At 50.3% G+C, this 15,863-nt stretch overlaps 2 protein-coding genes across 2 annotated transcripts; both read left to right on the top strand.

Moving 5' to 3' along the window:
* Positions 1-950: 950 nt before the first annotated feature.
* Positions 951-2,909, top strand: LOC132468834 (semaphorin-4E-like). Its single transcript, XM_060066656.1, has 2 exons — positions 951-1,674; positions 2,054-2,909. The coding sequence occupies exons 1-2, from the start codon at positions 1,548-1,550 to the stop codon at positions 2,215-2,217; spliced, it is 291 nt and encodes a 96-aa protein (XP_059922639.1). The 5' UTR covers positions 951-1,547; the 3' UTR covers positions 2,218-2,909.
* Positions 2,910-4,943: 2,034 nt separating this feature from the next.
* On the top strand, positions 4,944-15,863 carry fsd1 (fibronectin type III and SPRY domain containing 1). The gene is made up of 13 exons (XM_060066651.1): positions 4,944-5,134; positions 6,027-6,122; positions 6,693-6,824; positions 7,623-7,724; positions 8,090-8,112; positions 9,097-9,218; positions 9,773-9,982; positions 10,454-10,552; positions 11,569-11,719; positions 12,433-12,515; positions 12,847-13,098; positions 13,777-13,865; positions 14,200-15,863. Exons 1-13 carry the CDS (start codon positions 5,120-5,122, stop codon positions 14,308-14,310), a joined length of 1,485 nt encoding a protein of 494 aa, XP_059922634.1. The 5' UTR covers positions 4,944-5,119; the 3' UTR covers positions 14,311-15,863.

Here is a 15,863-nt window from a genome sequence, read left to right as displayed (position 1 = left end):
AGGCTGACTTTAAGTGGAGCGCAGAAGGCTAGCTGCGCCCTAGCAGGACTCTGTGTTGCAGTGGTGTTTGTTGGTGGTTTGTTTTGATGGGTCGAGTATAAGTATCATCAAGGGTGTTTTAGGCGTATTCCGAGCTGATTTATTCTGGAGGGTGCGAGTGATGTTTGGTGACTTCTGAGGGCTGAGCAGATTATGCCTCATCAGAGCACGAGCACACGGGCGTTCAGGACCGCTGGGCAACCTCTTTTTGTTATCATGGGGATTTAAACAAATAAGAAATTGAATTTGTCTGCACGCCCAGACCTGAAAACCCCCCCCCCTCCTCCTAAAGCAGAGCTCAGAGGAAGTCGCCCTTATCATGGAGGAAGAAGGGGTAGTGAGGGAGAGAGAGGAAGAGGGAAAGAGAGAGAGGTAGGGAGATGGAGGCAGAGGAAGAAAGAGAGAGAGAGAGAGAGGCAGAGAGAGGGAGGGGAAGAGAGAAGGTGAGAGGCAGAGAGAGGGAAGTGGCAGAGGGAGGCAGAGAAAGAGGGAGAGAGAGAGGGAGAGAGAGAGAGAGAAAGAGAGAGCGAGAGGAAGTGAGAAGTCGGTAGATTGGCACTCGGATATATCTGCTTACTTTTTTTAAATAACTGCGGCATAACAAGAATTGCAGTTCATTTCTTCATTGCCGGATCAGTCTGCTGACGTACGGAGTACATTTATATTCAACCTGTTTTTATTTTTTGCAAGCATGCATAAAGCATCAGGAAGTGAGAAAGGTTGAAGCTCACCAGTCTGCCTTCCTGTCCTCTGGGTTCGTGTGAAGCTGCTCTGCTTGGTTAGAGAGCCTGATGGCGACAGCCATCACCATAGTGATAGCATCCATCAATGTCATTCAAACTATTTACTGTATTATTGTATTATTATTTTTTCATCATATGCCATCAGGCGGGGAGAGGGGGTATACAGTAGACTATAACTTCTATATAACATGAATGCCCCTCCTCTTCCTCTCTTCCATGTTCTCCTCCTGGTGGACCAGTGACGAGTACCCAGTTCAGAGACGTCCACCTGTAGCCGTGACAGCATGGCCGCTGTCCCGACACACAGGACACACCCAGCGGCTCGCCGTACTCGCGTCGGAGGCTGGCTCCGACCTCGCCCCTCTGTTCCTCCAAGGCCGTTGTCCTCTTCGTCCTCATTGTGCTCATTGTGCTCCAGTTACCTGAACTGAAGTGAATCCGGTTTAACACCTTTCATTAACTCGCACATTAAATGGTACAAAAAACAAAACCGGCGTCTTGCCATCACCGCCAAACAAGATAAGCGAGAGAAACTGACACAGACTTGGCCAGCATGGCGTTCGCCCGGGGCAGAGGTGTGACAACTCTGTAAACCAGACCACAGATTGGATATTCTGTCCGCACAGAATCCTCATAATTATTGTTATTGTTACAGCCGTTAACCACAGTCCCAACCCCCCATGCCACCATGCCCGGCCTCTGATTGGCCGTGCCGTGATTGGGTGGGCGGAGCTCCACAGCTCTTTCCCGGTTGGACGGTGAGCAATGGCTCCGCCTCTCCGTGGCGGGAGCATTCTCTTGGCCCCGCCCTTGTTTTTCCTGCTGTCGTTGGGAGCGCTGGGAGCACTGGGAGCACAGTACTGTGATCCACGGAAAACCTTCCCCTACCAGGGTAAGTCTGCCCTACCATCCCTCGGTGGGAATATAATATTGTTGTATTATTATATTGAATATTATAATATTCATACACCCATGGTTTATATACTGGATTCATTTCATAAAAAATCTTTGAGGGAAATGCCAGAATAAGTTTGTCACTACCACCAATCTTTGGGTAAGGTTGAGGTTAAGGTTAGGGTTAGGGTTAGGGTAAGGGTTAAGGGCTAGGGTAAGAGTGAGGGTTAGGGGTTACGGTTAGGGTAAGGGGTTTAGGGTAAGGGGTTTAGGGTAAGGGTTAGGGATTGGGTTAGGGTACGGGGTTTAGGGTTAGGGTTTAGGGGTTAGGGTTAGGTTTAGAGTTGAACATGTGAACCCGTTGTGCCCTCCTGCAGACGAGGACCTCAGGCTGTTCAGGGAGGAGGGGGTGTGGAACTACTCGACCATGCTGCTTCGGGAGGAGCAGGGCGTTCTGATGCTGGGGGCCAGGGAGGCCATCTACGCCCTCGACCTCCACAACGTCTCCAGCAAGAAGGCCGCCGTAAGACCCTCAAACTGACCCTCAAACTGACCCTCTCTGCTAATCTGTTACTTGAGATGGCAGCCTTGAAGGAACGGTTGTTGTTACAATTGTGTAACTTGTTGATCATATTGCTGTGTTTAGTATTTTAAACCGACATGAATTAAACAAGATGGCCGATGAAACTTTTAAGCAAGAAAATAAGTGACCACAACAGTTGGCACCTAATCCCCCCCCCAGAACCACCGCTTCAACGAAAGCCGTGAGCTTCTCTATTGTACCAAAAGCATCAAACGGCTAGCAGCCGTCATAACTGGCCATGCTTTGTGGCCCAATCATTGGCTCATAGTATTTGTAATTTATGTTACAGGCATTACGTATTCAATTGATAATTAAACCACATAGGATCTCCCCCCACTGCGGTACTCGACCCTGCTCTGTGTCGATCAGTCGTTGGTGCCGGCACATGCGGGTATCTCCAACGGGGACTTGTAATAGAAGCTGTTGCTCTGAATCTGAGCGCTTCCCGGTGGATGGAATGTAAACGGCGGCGTCAGTCATGCGACCGACGGCCGGTTGAAGAGCTTGTGTTGTCCTGTGACAGTAGCTGCTCTTTACTGTAGTCCCTATCAGCCGGCCGGCCTTGTTCGCCGTGCGTGTTGGGTAAACAAATCAGGCGCGCATACATGAGTCTCTCTCGCTCTCGCTCTCTCTCTCTTATATACATATATGATATATCTAATGCCAGTGTCACCGGGGATAGAGTGACATCTGTTGGGTGCTTCCACTCACAATTATATTTGTCATCATCAATTGAATCCTCTTCACCATCTGTTCATCTCTCTCGGCCTATATGTCTCTCTGTCTGTCTATCTGTCTCACTGTGTATCTGTCTTACGGTCTCTCGGTCTTTCTGTCTCTCGGTCTTTGATTCTCTGTCTCTCAGTCTTTGTCTCTCTGTCTCTCGGACTTCCTGTAAGGCGGTGCTCTCTCAGGCATCAAGCGGTAAGAGTGTGTGGGGGTGGGTGGAGGGGGTGGAGTCTATCATGAGAACTTAGAACACCATCTACCTTCAGTCCTCTCTGTACACAACCAAAGACCAGCAACGAAACCAGGCACTGTGTGTGCGTGTGTCTTTGTGTTGTGTGTGTGTGTGTGTGTGTGTGTGTGTGTGTGTGTGTGTGTGTGTGTGTGTGTGTGTGTGTGTGTGTGTGTGTGTGTGTGTGTGTGTGTGTGTGTGTGTGAACACACACACACACACAGAGAACCACAGAGAACCACAGAGAACCACAGAGAACCACAGAGAACCACTGAGAACCACAGAGAACCACAGAGAACCACAGAGAACCACAGAGAACCACTGAGAACCACAGAGAACCACTGATCACCACTGAGAACCACAGAGAACCACAGAGAACCACTGAGAACCACTGAGAACCACTGAGAACCACTGAGAACCACAGAGAACCACAGAGAACCACAGAGAACCACAGAGTACTCCGACAGTTTGACCTTGTGACAGGTGACCTTGGGTGTCTTGAAAGGCGCCTCTAAATTAAATGTATTATTATTATTACTATAATCCCAGAGGCCTCCCGCTCAGCCCGGCGCTGCAGCCCACCAGCGTACGGGCGGGGCTGGACCGCCTCCACGCCACGCCCAGGAACAGCGACCGGCAGCAGGGCTCCCTGGTCAGCATGCTGATCCCAGTGGAACGCAGACTGTAACACTCTCTGTCTCCCAGAGCCGAGCAGAGCAGTGTGGTTCAGGTGATGGCCCGGCGATAGTCAGTGTGTTTACATAGATCGGGTTAAGCCATATATACCGGTTTTGCGAACGGGCCGTGACACTCGTCTGAATGTACATGGCCTTCCAGAGAATCGAATAATATATATGCGGGTAGAAAGCAGACTATGTACGAGTTATCTAGTTGTTCTTATCCGATTTCACTTGTCCGTTCATGTACCGGTTTCTCTCCGAAGTAGCTTGGATAAAGGTGTTTACATGCATTTTAAAATTCCTGTTGAGGTCTAATTTGTTTAATTACCCGAATAGGACTCTGCATGTAAACGCACCGAGTGAAGGCTGGTTCAATGGGAACAACTGGCCAATAGGACAATACGCCACGGCCACCAACACAAGACCTGGAGGATTAAAAAACAGATGCTGAAACCTTCTGAAGAGGAACATCACACACGTGAAGCTTGTGGAACCCAAGCCAGCAGATGTGCCAGTCTGTGGTGTGTGTGTGTGTGTGAGAGTGTGTGTGTGTGTGTGTTGGTTTGTGGATGTGTGGGTGAGGTGTCAAGGTGCTACGAGGCATGCCATACATTCTTTACCAGGGCAACAGTTGTGGTTTCCTGTGACAAAACACAAATGGGTCTCAGATCTCCAGGGTTTTTGATCATATCCGCAAAATAAAATAGAAAATTTTGAGATTTTGAGCATCTTATTAAATTCTTATGTAAGAATATATTAAAATACGAGGTTATCACAGTAGCAGAAACGCTGCTGAAGTTTTTATAGGCTTTCCAATAGCCTCGGAGTATAGTGTAATTAATAATTAAAGAAATAATGCACCTAATTTGCCAGGAAGCATCCTAAAGCACGCAGGGCGTAAACAATGGATGTCTGCAGTCAAACACAAACAATAATTAAAAGACATTGGTAATTACACATCACGAGCACTCTCAATATCCTCCTACGTTGTGTTCCACCAAACGTACGTTGCGTCTCAGAGACAAAACCACAATACCCAGAGTTCTCTACGGCCGCATGCGCACAACGCACAACGGCCCAAGGCGTCGGTGAACGAAGATGCAATGTACTATAGCAGCATCAGTACCAGCAGAGAGGTGAAAATAGACCGAAACAAGGGGACGTTGCAAAAGTGCCGATTGTAGTTCTGGTGACTGTGCGACTAGTGAGCCGGAGCGCCAGGATGGGGGAACATAAGGTAAGACCGGACCTCAGGAACAGGTGTTTAGTCTCGGTCGGGTCGGGGCGTAGCTCCGATACAAAGAAAGGAGGGGAGGACGGCTAGCGACGAAACATGAGAACTCGTCTATTCCGGGTCATACTTGTACATTCAATGTATGTATCTTGTATGGTTGCAAGAGTTGTGGTGATCAGGAATACGACACCTCTCTCTATATACCAAGAACCTGCCATTTGGTTTACGTCTAGTGTGTGTGTGACCGGTGAGATAATCATCCCCACCTTCATTGATCCCATGGGAATATAGCTTCAGAGATAAGCCCGTCCCGACGTGTCTAATATGAATCAGGGGTTTACAAACGCTATTACATAATAGCAGCCTATAGCCGGGATAAGCGGGCTGCAGTCCTATACTCCACCTCGGCCCGCTGCTGCTGCTGCGCCCTTCTGCATCACAGAGCATTACTCCGATTATGAACGGTGTGTTGTCACTGTTGTATAATAAGGCCCAGGCATGTTGTAGACTCGTAACGTATACAACGCAACGCCTTAGTTTGTATTTTTCCACAAAAAGCATATGTGAACACGCATGCAGTAAGATCCCCATAGTGGTGGAGTCGCATTATTAAATTATGAATGCGCATCTCCTCGCCCATGAAGTGTCCTTTCCGGCTCTGAGAGGGTGGATACTGATACCCTGCTCTGTGGAGCAGAACGGAAACGCTGCCTTTCCAAGAGAAAGCTCAAGTATACATGGTTGACGTTCTGCCTCAAAGGCAAATAAAGGGTATTGAAATGGAAAGTGTGTGTGTGTGTGTGTGTGTGTGTGTGTGTGTGTGTGTGTGTGTGTGTGTGTGTGTGTGTGTGTGTGTGTGTGTGTGTGTGTGTGTGTGTGTGTGTGTGTGTTCCAGGAATCTCTTCGTAAGATCACGACCACACTGACGTTAAAGAATGAGGAGATTACGAACTTCATCTGCAGCCTCAAACAGAGTCTGGAGAACTTGGAGGTACAGGAAACATCTCACCGCTACGATTCCCCCACGTAACCAGTTCATAATGAACATGTGCTTTGTTTTGTGAGCTGTCTGTCTCACTGCTCTGTGTCTCACTGCTCTGTGTCTCACTGCTCTGTGTCTCACTGCTGTGTGTCTCACTGCTGTGTGTCTCACTGCTGTCTGTCTCACTGCTGTGTGTCTCACCGCTCCATGTCTCACTGCTCTGTGTCTCACTGCTGTGTGTCTCACTGCTCTGTGTCTCACTGCTGTCTGTCTCACTGCTGTCTGTCTCACTGCTGTGTGTCTCACCGCTCCATGTCTCACTGCTCTGTGTCTCACTGCTGTGTGTCTCACTGCTGTGTGTCTCACTGCTGTCTGTCTCGCTGCTGTCTGTCTCGCTGCTGTGTGTCTCACCGCTCCGTGTCTCACTGCTCTGTGTCTCACTGCTGTGTGTCTCACTGCTCTGTGTCTCACTGCTGTCTGTCTCACTGCTGTGTGTCTCAATGCTGTGTGTCTCACTGCTGTGTCTCACCGCTCTGTGTCTCACTGCTCCCTGTCTCACTGCTCTCCGTCTGTCTCCAGGCCAACTCAGACCGTGTCCATGGAGACCTGGAGTCTGAGTTCACCTCCCTCAACGCCGTCCTGGACCAGCTGAAGGACGGGATGCTGACCCGCATCAAACAGGAGCGCGCCAGCCGCACCTACGAGCTGCAGGTAACTAGCTCACCTGACTAACCCTGACCAGCTGCAGGTAACTAGCTCACCTGACTAACCCTGACCAGCTGCAGGTAACTCGCTCACCTGACTCACCCTGACCAGCTGCAGGTAACCAGCTCACCTGACTCTGATGATAACCAGCTAACCTCGCTATGATGCTAACCCATATGACACACAACTGCTCTTTGACCTTTTAAATAATCCTAGATCAATATTTGACGTGTGATGGTGAGAGACATCAGAGGTTCCGTGCGTGGCGCGTATTCACTCCGTGCCTCTCCACTGCCAACACAAAGACCTTTTAACACAAAGAGGAGGTGGATTCATTCATTCAAGTTGACAAACAGGCCAACCTTCTCTCAAAGCTCAGGCCACTTTCTTCACAAAGGTTACATTCTGCACTCTTACGTTCAAACCATTTATCAAAGATAGATAGTGAGCTTTTTAGTCCTCAGTTTTCACTCTCAACGTCACAGCAGTGACCGCGATGGACAGCATGTCGCTGGTCTCCTCCTCTTTGTGTTCCCACTGTGTGTGTGCGTTTGTGTATGACTGTTTAAAGACCAGCCTTGGACCTTCGGCACCAGGCCTGACTCTCAAATGATGGCTGTTCTGTGCAGCCGTCCCAGAGGACATAATGGTTCCATTATAAAGACGACAGTGGAGACCCTCTGGGCTGTCTGTTCTGATCCGGGCTCGTGCTTCTGTCTCTGTCTCTGTCTCTGTCTCTGTCTCTGTCTCTGTCTCTGTCTCTCTCTCTGTCTCTCTCTCTGTCTCTGTCTCTCTCTCTCTCAGAGTCAGCTGAGTGCCTGCTCTAAGGCCCTAGAGAGCTCGGAGGAGCTGCTGGATCTAGCCAATCAGACGCTGTGTTCCTCCCAGACGGAGGGCTTCATGCAGGTACAGCCCGCCCCCTGGTCCGCTCCACAGCACTGCGCTGTTCCCCACAGCCGTCCGTTTTATTTTTTTATCTCTTTATTGTCAATATAAAGAGACAATAAAGTGCATTTCGTGCAACGAAATTGGGGATTTCTACGTGTGTATATTTGCAGTCTTCATATGTTTGAATAACGGAAACGCTCCTGTTAGTGTTTGCGGTTGTTTGTCCCACTACTGACACTGTTGTTTTAACGCACAACTCCTGTGGCTCTGTGTGTGTTTATGAAGTGTTGAATCACAAGCTCATGGGCTCCCAACTCAGTGTTCTCTCCGTTCCATATGTCTCCTCTCCTCCTTTCCTTTCCTCCACCGCTTCCTCTCTCCAGGCGGCCAAAGACATTAAGGATAGGTATAGTACTTCAGTCCACCCCCTCTCCACCACCACCTCCTCTCCTAGCCTCCTAACCCCTCAGCCATCCCATCATAGCCTAGCCCTGCATGCCTTCCCAAATGCTGCAGCCCCCCACCCTAGCTGATGCATTTGAGACGACCCTCACTTTGACCCGGTGGGGTTCGGTTGGTTGTCCTTGTTTTGTCCTTTGTTATTTTATTCATTCCCCGCGTCCTGAGTAGCTTCCTCCATCGTGTGACACCCCCCCCCCCCCCCCTGGTGAATGCTGCTCTCTGGTCACAGCTGTGTGGAGTGGTGGTCAGTGTCATGACTGGTAGTGAAGTCTTGTAGACTATCGTTTGTTTTGTTAAAGTGATGGACAACAGAGACGCCTCATTGACTTCTCATTATGTTATTACGGTCTATCACAGTATCAAGTATCGGGAGATGAGGTTCCTCCGAATCCACTGCCAACTCGCTGCATCTCAGTCCCTATTTCTTCAAGCCTAAGGGTCTATTTTCCATCGCCAAGCAAGGTTTTAAATGACCTTCCACTCGCGTGACGGGATTCTGCAGCTGAAATTAGGCTGTGCTGAACTTTGAGGAGCAAACTCCAGAGGGGATGAGACAGACTGCTCCTCTAGAAGCCTGAGTCTTTCCACGACTGGCCTCATTAGCTGGCTTTAAGATGTATATTATTATACTTTATTAAATGCCAGAATCCATCTTCTTGACATGATATTTGGTATGTAGTACTAGAAACCCCCCTCTGTGATATGCTGTGGTTATTAAACGTTATAGACCCTGTTGTCCATCACTTTAAGTAGCAAATAGCTTTAGACCTAGCCCTTCATGTTAGCGATGGTGTTTGGCGTGCCAGTCACTGTTCAGCTGAATACAGGGGCGTGCTTCTTCTTGTTCTTCTCCTCTCTTCTGGTTGTCTGCTGTGCGTGCGCGTGTGTGCTCACCCGTGGTTCGTTTGTGTGTCTCTTTTGTTGGTAGCGTCACAATGGCCCCCGCCTTCCGCCTTTCCCTGAAGGCTAAGGCCAGTGACAACATGAGCCACATGATGGTGGACTTCAGCCAGGAGCGGGAGATGCTGCGGGGAATCTCCTTCCTGCCAGGTCTGTGATGAAGCCCCCATGAGGTCATAGAGGTTCAGCCCAACTCGGATGGGTTCGGGGTCAAGTATACAACCCAGGTCAGACTGGGTTGTTAGTATGACCTGGGTTAGGGCATAATATTCTAGAAAGATTAAATGAAAAAAATAAAATAATTATATATATATATATATAGTATGCAATAATAATTGCATGCTAAATATATATCTATATCTATATATATATCTATATAGTATGCAATAATAGTTGCTTGCTAAATGCAATTATATACCAAATATTTACCGTATTAAAATAAATGTATACAACATTTTAAAATATAAATTGAAAAGTGTTATTAAAGTGTTATTCTTTGTATACAATATCATGCGGCCTCAGATCACTTAGTGTTACACAAAGCTTACCTGGAGCATTGATGTGGAGCGCAGGTGTAGCATCAGAGTTAGCATCGTTACGGTGGGGTCGCACACCTCTCCACACGCCCCAACGGGGTCATGGGTCAACACCCAGGTCAGTGGTGACCTGGGTGTTGACCCCCCCCCCCCCCCCCCCCCCCACAGTGCCCGCCACCCCGGAGATCCAGGTGTCGGAGTGCCAGGTGTGCGACAACACGGTGAGCGTCTTGTGGACGCTGCAGGAGCCGGACAGCAAGATCGACCACTACACGCTGGAGCACCGACGCACCAACCACGACGGGCCCCCCCGGCTGCGGGAGGAGTTCCCCTGGATGGTGGTGGAGGGCATCCGCCCGATGGAGCACACGCTCACAGGTCGGTCCCCGCACCACGGTGCTGTCCAACGCTGCGCTCTGATTGGTCGACTGTGGTCCCATTGTTTGTTAATGACGGGACACGCCTCTGGGTTTGAACAGTTCCGGTTCCAACCAAACAAAACACCCTAGTTGGGAGCGAAACCTCATTACCATGCCTTTTTTCTTGGGGTGTGTGTGTGTGTGTGTGTGTGTGTGTGTGTGTGTGTGTGTGTGTGTGTGTGTGTGTGTGTGTGTGTGTGTGTGTGTGTGTGTGTGTGTGTGTGTGTGTGTGTGTGTGTGTGTGTGTGTGTGTGTGTGTGAGAAATGCACTGGTAATGAAATGCACTGGTATTGTTATTCTGCACAAATATGGCAAGTTCTTAAAACAAAGCATCTTTGTGTTTGTGTGTGCGCGTGCTATGTTTGTGTGCTAAGAGCTATGCAAATGTCCTGTGTGCTTTTGTTGTTCTAATTTATTTCCCGTTGCCAGGGTTACGCTTCGACACGCGCTTCATGACGTTCAGAGTGAAGGCGTGCAACAAGGCCGTGGCCGGGGAGTTCTCTGAACCCGTCACGCTGGAGACGCACGGTACACACGCACGCACACACACGCACGCACACGCACACCTCTCACTCACACCAGCCCACAGAGCAGACAAACCACTGTTCCCCGGGGTTGAGCGTTCCTCACATCCGCGCAGACCAAACGCCGTGCGTAGATGCGTGGTGCACTCAGGGTTTGGTACGACTGAGATCAGACCAGAGATTTGCTTGCAGCGGGATCACAAGATAAGGTTGTGAAAGCGGCCGTTCTCACGCGGGCCCTCGTGCGGGAGGAAGCGGGGGCTGGGGGGCTCGGGGGCTCGGCGCTGGGCTCTCACGCCAAACCAACCTCAGGGACGGTTTCACCCGGAGAGAGACTCCATTAGAGAGTACGATTCACTGCGTCATCAAGGCAACTGGTGCGAAACTATTATCACCGCAGTGATGTTTCTATTATGTTGATTCCACCTTTAAAAAAAAGAAAAAAGGTTTGTGACTTTCGGCATGCCACAAACCAGTCCCTCTGTGGATTAAATAGATGCTCCGATACGACCAACGTGTTCTGAACCCACTCTCTCTTTTGGCACCACGAATGACCATCGGACTGCATTTAAATAGCACTCTTCAGACCGGTGGCCACTCAAAGCACTGTTCAATAAGTGCCTCACATTCACCCATTCTCCCACCGACTCCGAGAGAATGTGTCTTGCTCAGGGACACCTCGACACTCTGCTAGAGGAGCCCGCGACCGAACCAGCAACCCTCCATTGGCAGGACAACCAGGACAGTCTGCTGACGCACCGTGCCGAAACTACGTCTGCTCTGCAACCGTATAACACCTGATGTGGTCTGAGCTGGGTTACCGTGCTTCTGAACAATCAGCCACAACATGGCCTACATTACGTTGGGCGACGCTTCCGTCTGAAGCACGCTGTGACACGGTTCTTTCTTTTTCTTCCTTGCATGGATGGTCCCAGCGAAGCGACTCGAGCCCGTTGCCCCGCCGGGCCCGGCCAGGTGAAGCCTCATTGTGTGTGTGTTTTCTCCGTTTGGACCCCTTAGCCTTCCTGTTCAAACTGGACGCGGCGTCGGCCCACCAGAACCTGAAGGTGGAGGAGCTCAGCGTGGAGTGGGACAGTGTCGGCGGGAAGGTCCAGGAGATCCGCAAGGACAAGAACCGCACCAACCAGTCGCCCATGCACTCCCCGGCCAGGTACCCACCAGTCCCCCAATGACCAGTCCCCCAATGACCAGTCCCCCAATGACCAGTCCCCCAATGACCAGTCCCAATGACCAGTCCCCCCATGACCAGTCCCCCCATGACCAGTCCCCCCATGACCAGTCCCCCAATGACCAGTCCCCCATGACCAGTCCCCCAATGACCAGTCCCAATGACCAGTCCCCCAATGACCAGTCCCCCAATGACCAGTCCCCCAATGACCAGTCCCCCATGACCAGTCCCCCAATGACCAGTCCCCCAATGACCAGTCCCCCAATGACCAGTCCCCCAATGACCAGTCCCCCATGACCAGTCCCCCATGACCAGTTCCCCATCCACCCCCCGGACAGGCACCAGTCCCCCATGACCAGTCCCCCATGACCAGTTCCCCATCCACCCCCCGGACAGGCACCAGTCCCCCATGCCCTCCAGGTACCTCCCACCACTGCACCCCCCAGTTACCGGTACCGGTAACTGGGTACCGGTCAGGAGCCGGACAGCAAGATCGACCAGGTACCGGTCCCCCCCCCCCCCCTCCAGGAACCAGTTGCCCATGCACCCCCTTAGGTAGCACCCAGTCCCCAATGGAGTCCCCGGCCCGGTCCGACAAACCCTTCAGCCCCCGATGCTGAGCGTGGGGTTCAGGCTGTGGTCCAACCAGGGATCAGGGGGGTTCTAACGGCGGGTGTCCCTCTGATCCGTCTCAGGGTGTCCATGATGTCCCCCAAGAGGGTGCCCACCGTGAGGCCGGGCCGGGACCGGTTCACGGCCGAGTCCTACACGGTGTTGGGTGAGTACCGCCGACGCAGTGGGAGTGAGATCCTTCTCCAATCGATGGTTGAAGGGGACATATTTGACCACAAGGCGTGAGTGTGACAGTGTGACTTGTTAAAAGCACTCGCAGTTTTCTCACGGTGGTTTGACGTGACCTTTTAAAATATGGTCACTGGCTTCTGCTCTTTGTGGTTTTGAGGTGTCATCACCAACTGTGAGTGCGATTAACAAGTCGTCACATGTTACTACGATGCGCACAAAATAAATTAAACTATGTTTCATTAACTTGTGTAGTCCGCCTGTTCACGTGCTCACGGCCTCACTACTGCGTCGTCTCTCTCCCGCAGCGGACACTGCGATCGACGCCGGCCAGCAGTACTGGGAGGTGCGCTTCGACAAGGAGAGCAAGGCCTTCGCGGTGGGCGTGGCCCTGCGCAGCCTGGGCCGCTTCGACCAGCTGGGGAAGAGCGGAGCGTCCTGGTGCATCCACCTCAACAACTGGCTGCAGCAGAGCCTCACGGCCAAGCACAACAACAAGGCTCGCACCCTGGACTGCGCCATCCCGGACCGCATAGGGGTGTACTGCAACTACGAGGAGGGTGAGGCCACACAGAAACCAGGGTTAAAGCTGCGCTATGTCACCTCTAAACTACGGGGAGGGTGAGGCCACACAGAGCCGAGTGTTAAAGCTGCGCTATGTCACCTCTAAACTACGGGGAGGGTGAGGCCACACAGAGCCGAGTGTTAAAGCAGCGCTATGTCACCTCTAAACTACGGGGAGGGTGAGGCCACACAGAGCCGAGTGTTAAAGCTGCACTATGTCACCTCTAAACTACGGGGAGGGTGAGGCCACACAGAGCCGAGTGTTAAAGCTGCACCATGACACCTTACAGCTCCTATTTCTCAAGAAATAATCCTCGTCCATCCACGGGTTAACCCATCCAGGGAATTCTGAACCAAAAATCGATTTATTCCGGACATTCCCAACATGGGAAAATCTGTGATGGTCTGAAAATGATCTAGATAAGAATATATAGGTTATATAAAGAGGTTGCTAATTGGAAAAAAAAATGCATAGCGCAGGTTTAGCATGAGGTCAATCTAAGCATCGTATTTCACTGGTATTATGCTGCCGTCTTCAAATAGTTATCCACATTTATATTATAAAAACGTAACTTACATTATAGTAAACTGTAACATTTTCAATCTTGAGTTGACGAGCTAGCTAGCATGACGCAGCAGCAGCTAACATGTGGTGCTGGTGTTCCTGCCTCCAGGGACCCTGTCCTTCTACAACGCCAAACTCAAGCAGCTGATGCACACCTTCAGGACCAAGTTCACACAGCCCATCATCCCGGCCTTCATGGTGAGCACGCCAGGTTTTATGTGTCTGTCACGGTAAGGAAACTGAAAACTGCAGTTTTAGTAAATACGAAATACATAAAATAGATAAAAACCTAAGCGCATAGAGTAACAATCAGCGTGTGTACATGAACACTGAGAGATGATTGTAACCCTGTTACCGTAATGAGGTTTCCTACCCCAGCTACTCTCACTATCCGGCGAAAGGGGTGTGTGTGTGTGTGTGTGCGCGCATGGTGTGGTGTGGTGTGAGAGACACAAGACATGAGGAGAAAAAAACAAGAAGATAATCCAGCAAACCCCAGCGTCCCCGCGTGTCCCTCTGCTGCCCCCTGCAGGTGTGGAACGGGACGTTCTCTGTGAAGACGGGACTGCAGGTGCCCAGCGTGGTGCAGAGCGGACAGAGGAAGAACAGCAACACCAGCAGCTCCAACGCCAGCCTCACCTAGGACGCCCCCACCCATCACCACCCATACACACATCTCATCATCCATCACCCTCCCATCCATCCACCGGCCCCCCCACCCACCCATCCACCACCTAGCAGGGGGGGGGGGGGGCCCAGCTGGAGCCACCCGCTGCTTGACGTTACCTCTTGTCTGGCTGGTCGACTCTTGTGTTTTATCCCTGGAATCTGGAAGTTCAACAACAACTTGCTCTCTGTGGCCCAACCCGCCGTCTGTAGGCCTCTGGCTACGTGGGTGACTGAGTGTCCTCCGAACGGTCCGTGTCTCATCGTAACACACTGAGTTTTAGTTCTGTAGCAGAATGCATTTAGAGCGCTGGCCGCCCCCCTCGTGTTCATTTCCCGCCGCGGTTGTCATGGAATCATACAGCCGGCTGTGTGTGTGCGAGTGTGTGCGTGTGCGCGCGTCTCCACGTCTGCATGTGTCCAGCTGTTCGCGACCCTGTGCCTTTCTTTAATCGTGTTCAAACTAAAAGGCCAAACTGAACAATCCACAGCGCTTCTGCTCTCGCCCTATCAGAAGCGGTGTACTTAACGTGTGTCCGTGTAGCTTGTGTGTGTGATGTCACTTCCTCCTCATTATCAGGTACTGACACTTTAAAAATCTCACAGTTCGGAACTCACTTCTGTAGTCATCTCAGTAGTCAAGTCATAGCAAAGATAAACTCACCGACTTATGTTAACCTAGTCTCAGCCTGCTTTTAGACACCGCGACTGTAGTTTAGCACTAAAGAAGGACCATTTTAACTCCTTCACCAGCAACATTTCAATGGAGTCAGAAGCGATCAGCTTGGCTGTGACACCACCTGGTTTCGTATGAACGGTCCCACACTTTGCTTACAAACTAACTTGGTGTAATCCCTCTTTCAAAGTTCTGTCTCCAGTCTGCAACGCTTTGACTACCGAGCTCTCAAAAGGACTCGACCAAAAACAGTGTTGCTACTTGTAGTATATGGTATATTATTATGTTAGTTGGTTATATCTGAATAAAGACACATTTATTCAAAGCTTTTTGAATTGACTTGCCTGCGTTCTATACATGTTAACCACCCTAAACAGTACTGTAACTTCATGACTGTCCTCGTTACCGTAACGCTTTTATGTCTGGAAGGCTAGAGGCAGTGGATGCTGCGGACATGAGAGACTGGCTTCAGTCTTGAAGAAAGGGATACTAGTACCACATTAGGTTCAGCTGATGAAGTCATTTCGTACCCTTGAGGCCCCATGGGGCAGAAAGGGGTGAATATCTCGCTCTGGAAGCCGTTTACTAAGATTAGATTATTTTCTTTATTTGAATTTAATCGTGTATCACTTGCCGTAGTGTAATGTTGTTTTATATCACGTCGACTTCTCTCTACCAATATGGTTACCACCATGGGGAAAACTAGCTTGCAATGCTTTGACTGAATCTTTATTTTAACATTCTTTTACATTTTAAAGAACTTTTGCAACGTACTGTAAATAGTCAAAAAGTATATACTATAATGTATTAGTCACATTGAGGAAATAAAGGAATAAAGCACTGTTGTTCTTGAA

This window comes from Gadus macrocephalus, chromosome 12 (assembly GCF_031168955.1).
Source record: "Gadus macrocephalus chromosome 12, ASM3116895v1".
In the NCBI taxonomy this organism is placed as follows: Eukaryota; Metazoa; Chordata; class Actinopteri; order Gadiformes; family Gadidae; genus Gadus; species Gadus macrocephalus.
The sequence above is the reverse complement of the archived record's forward strand: the minus strand, read 5'-3'. Positions and strand labels throughout refer to the sequence as shown.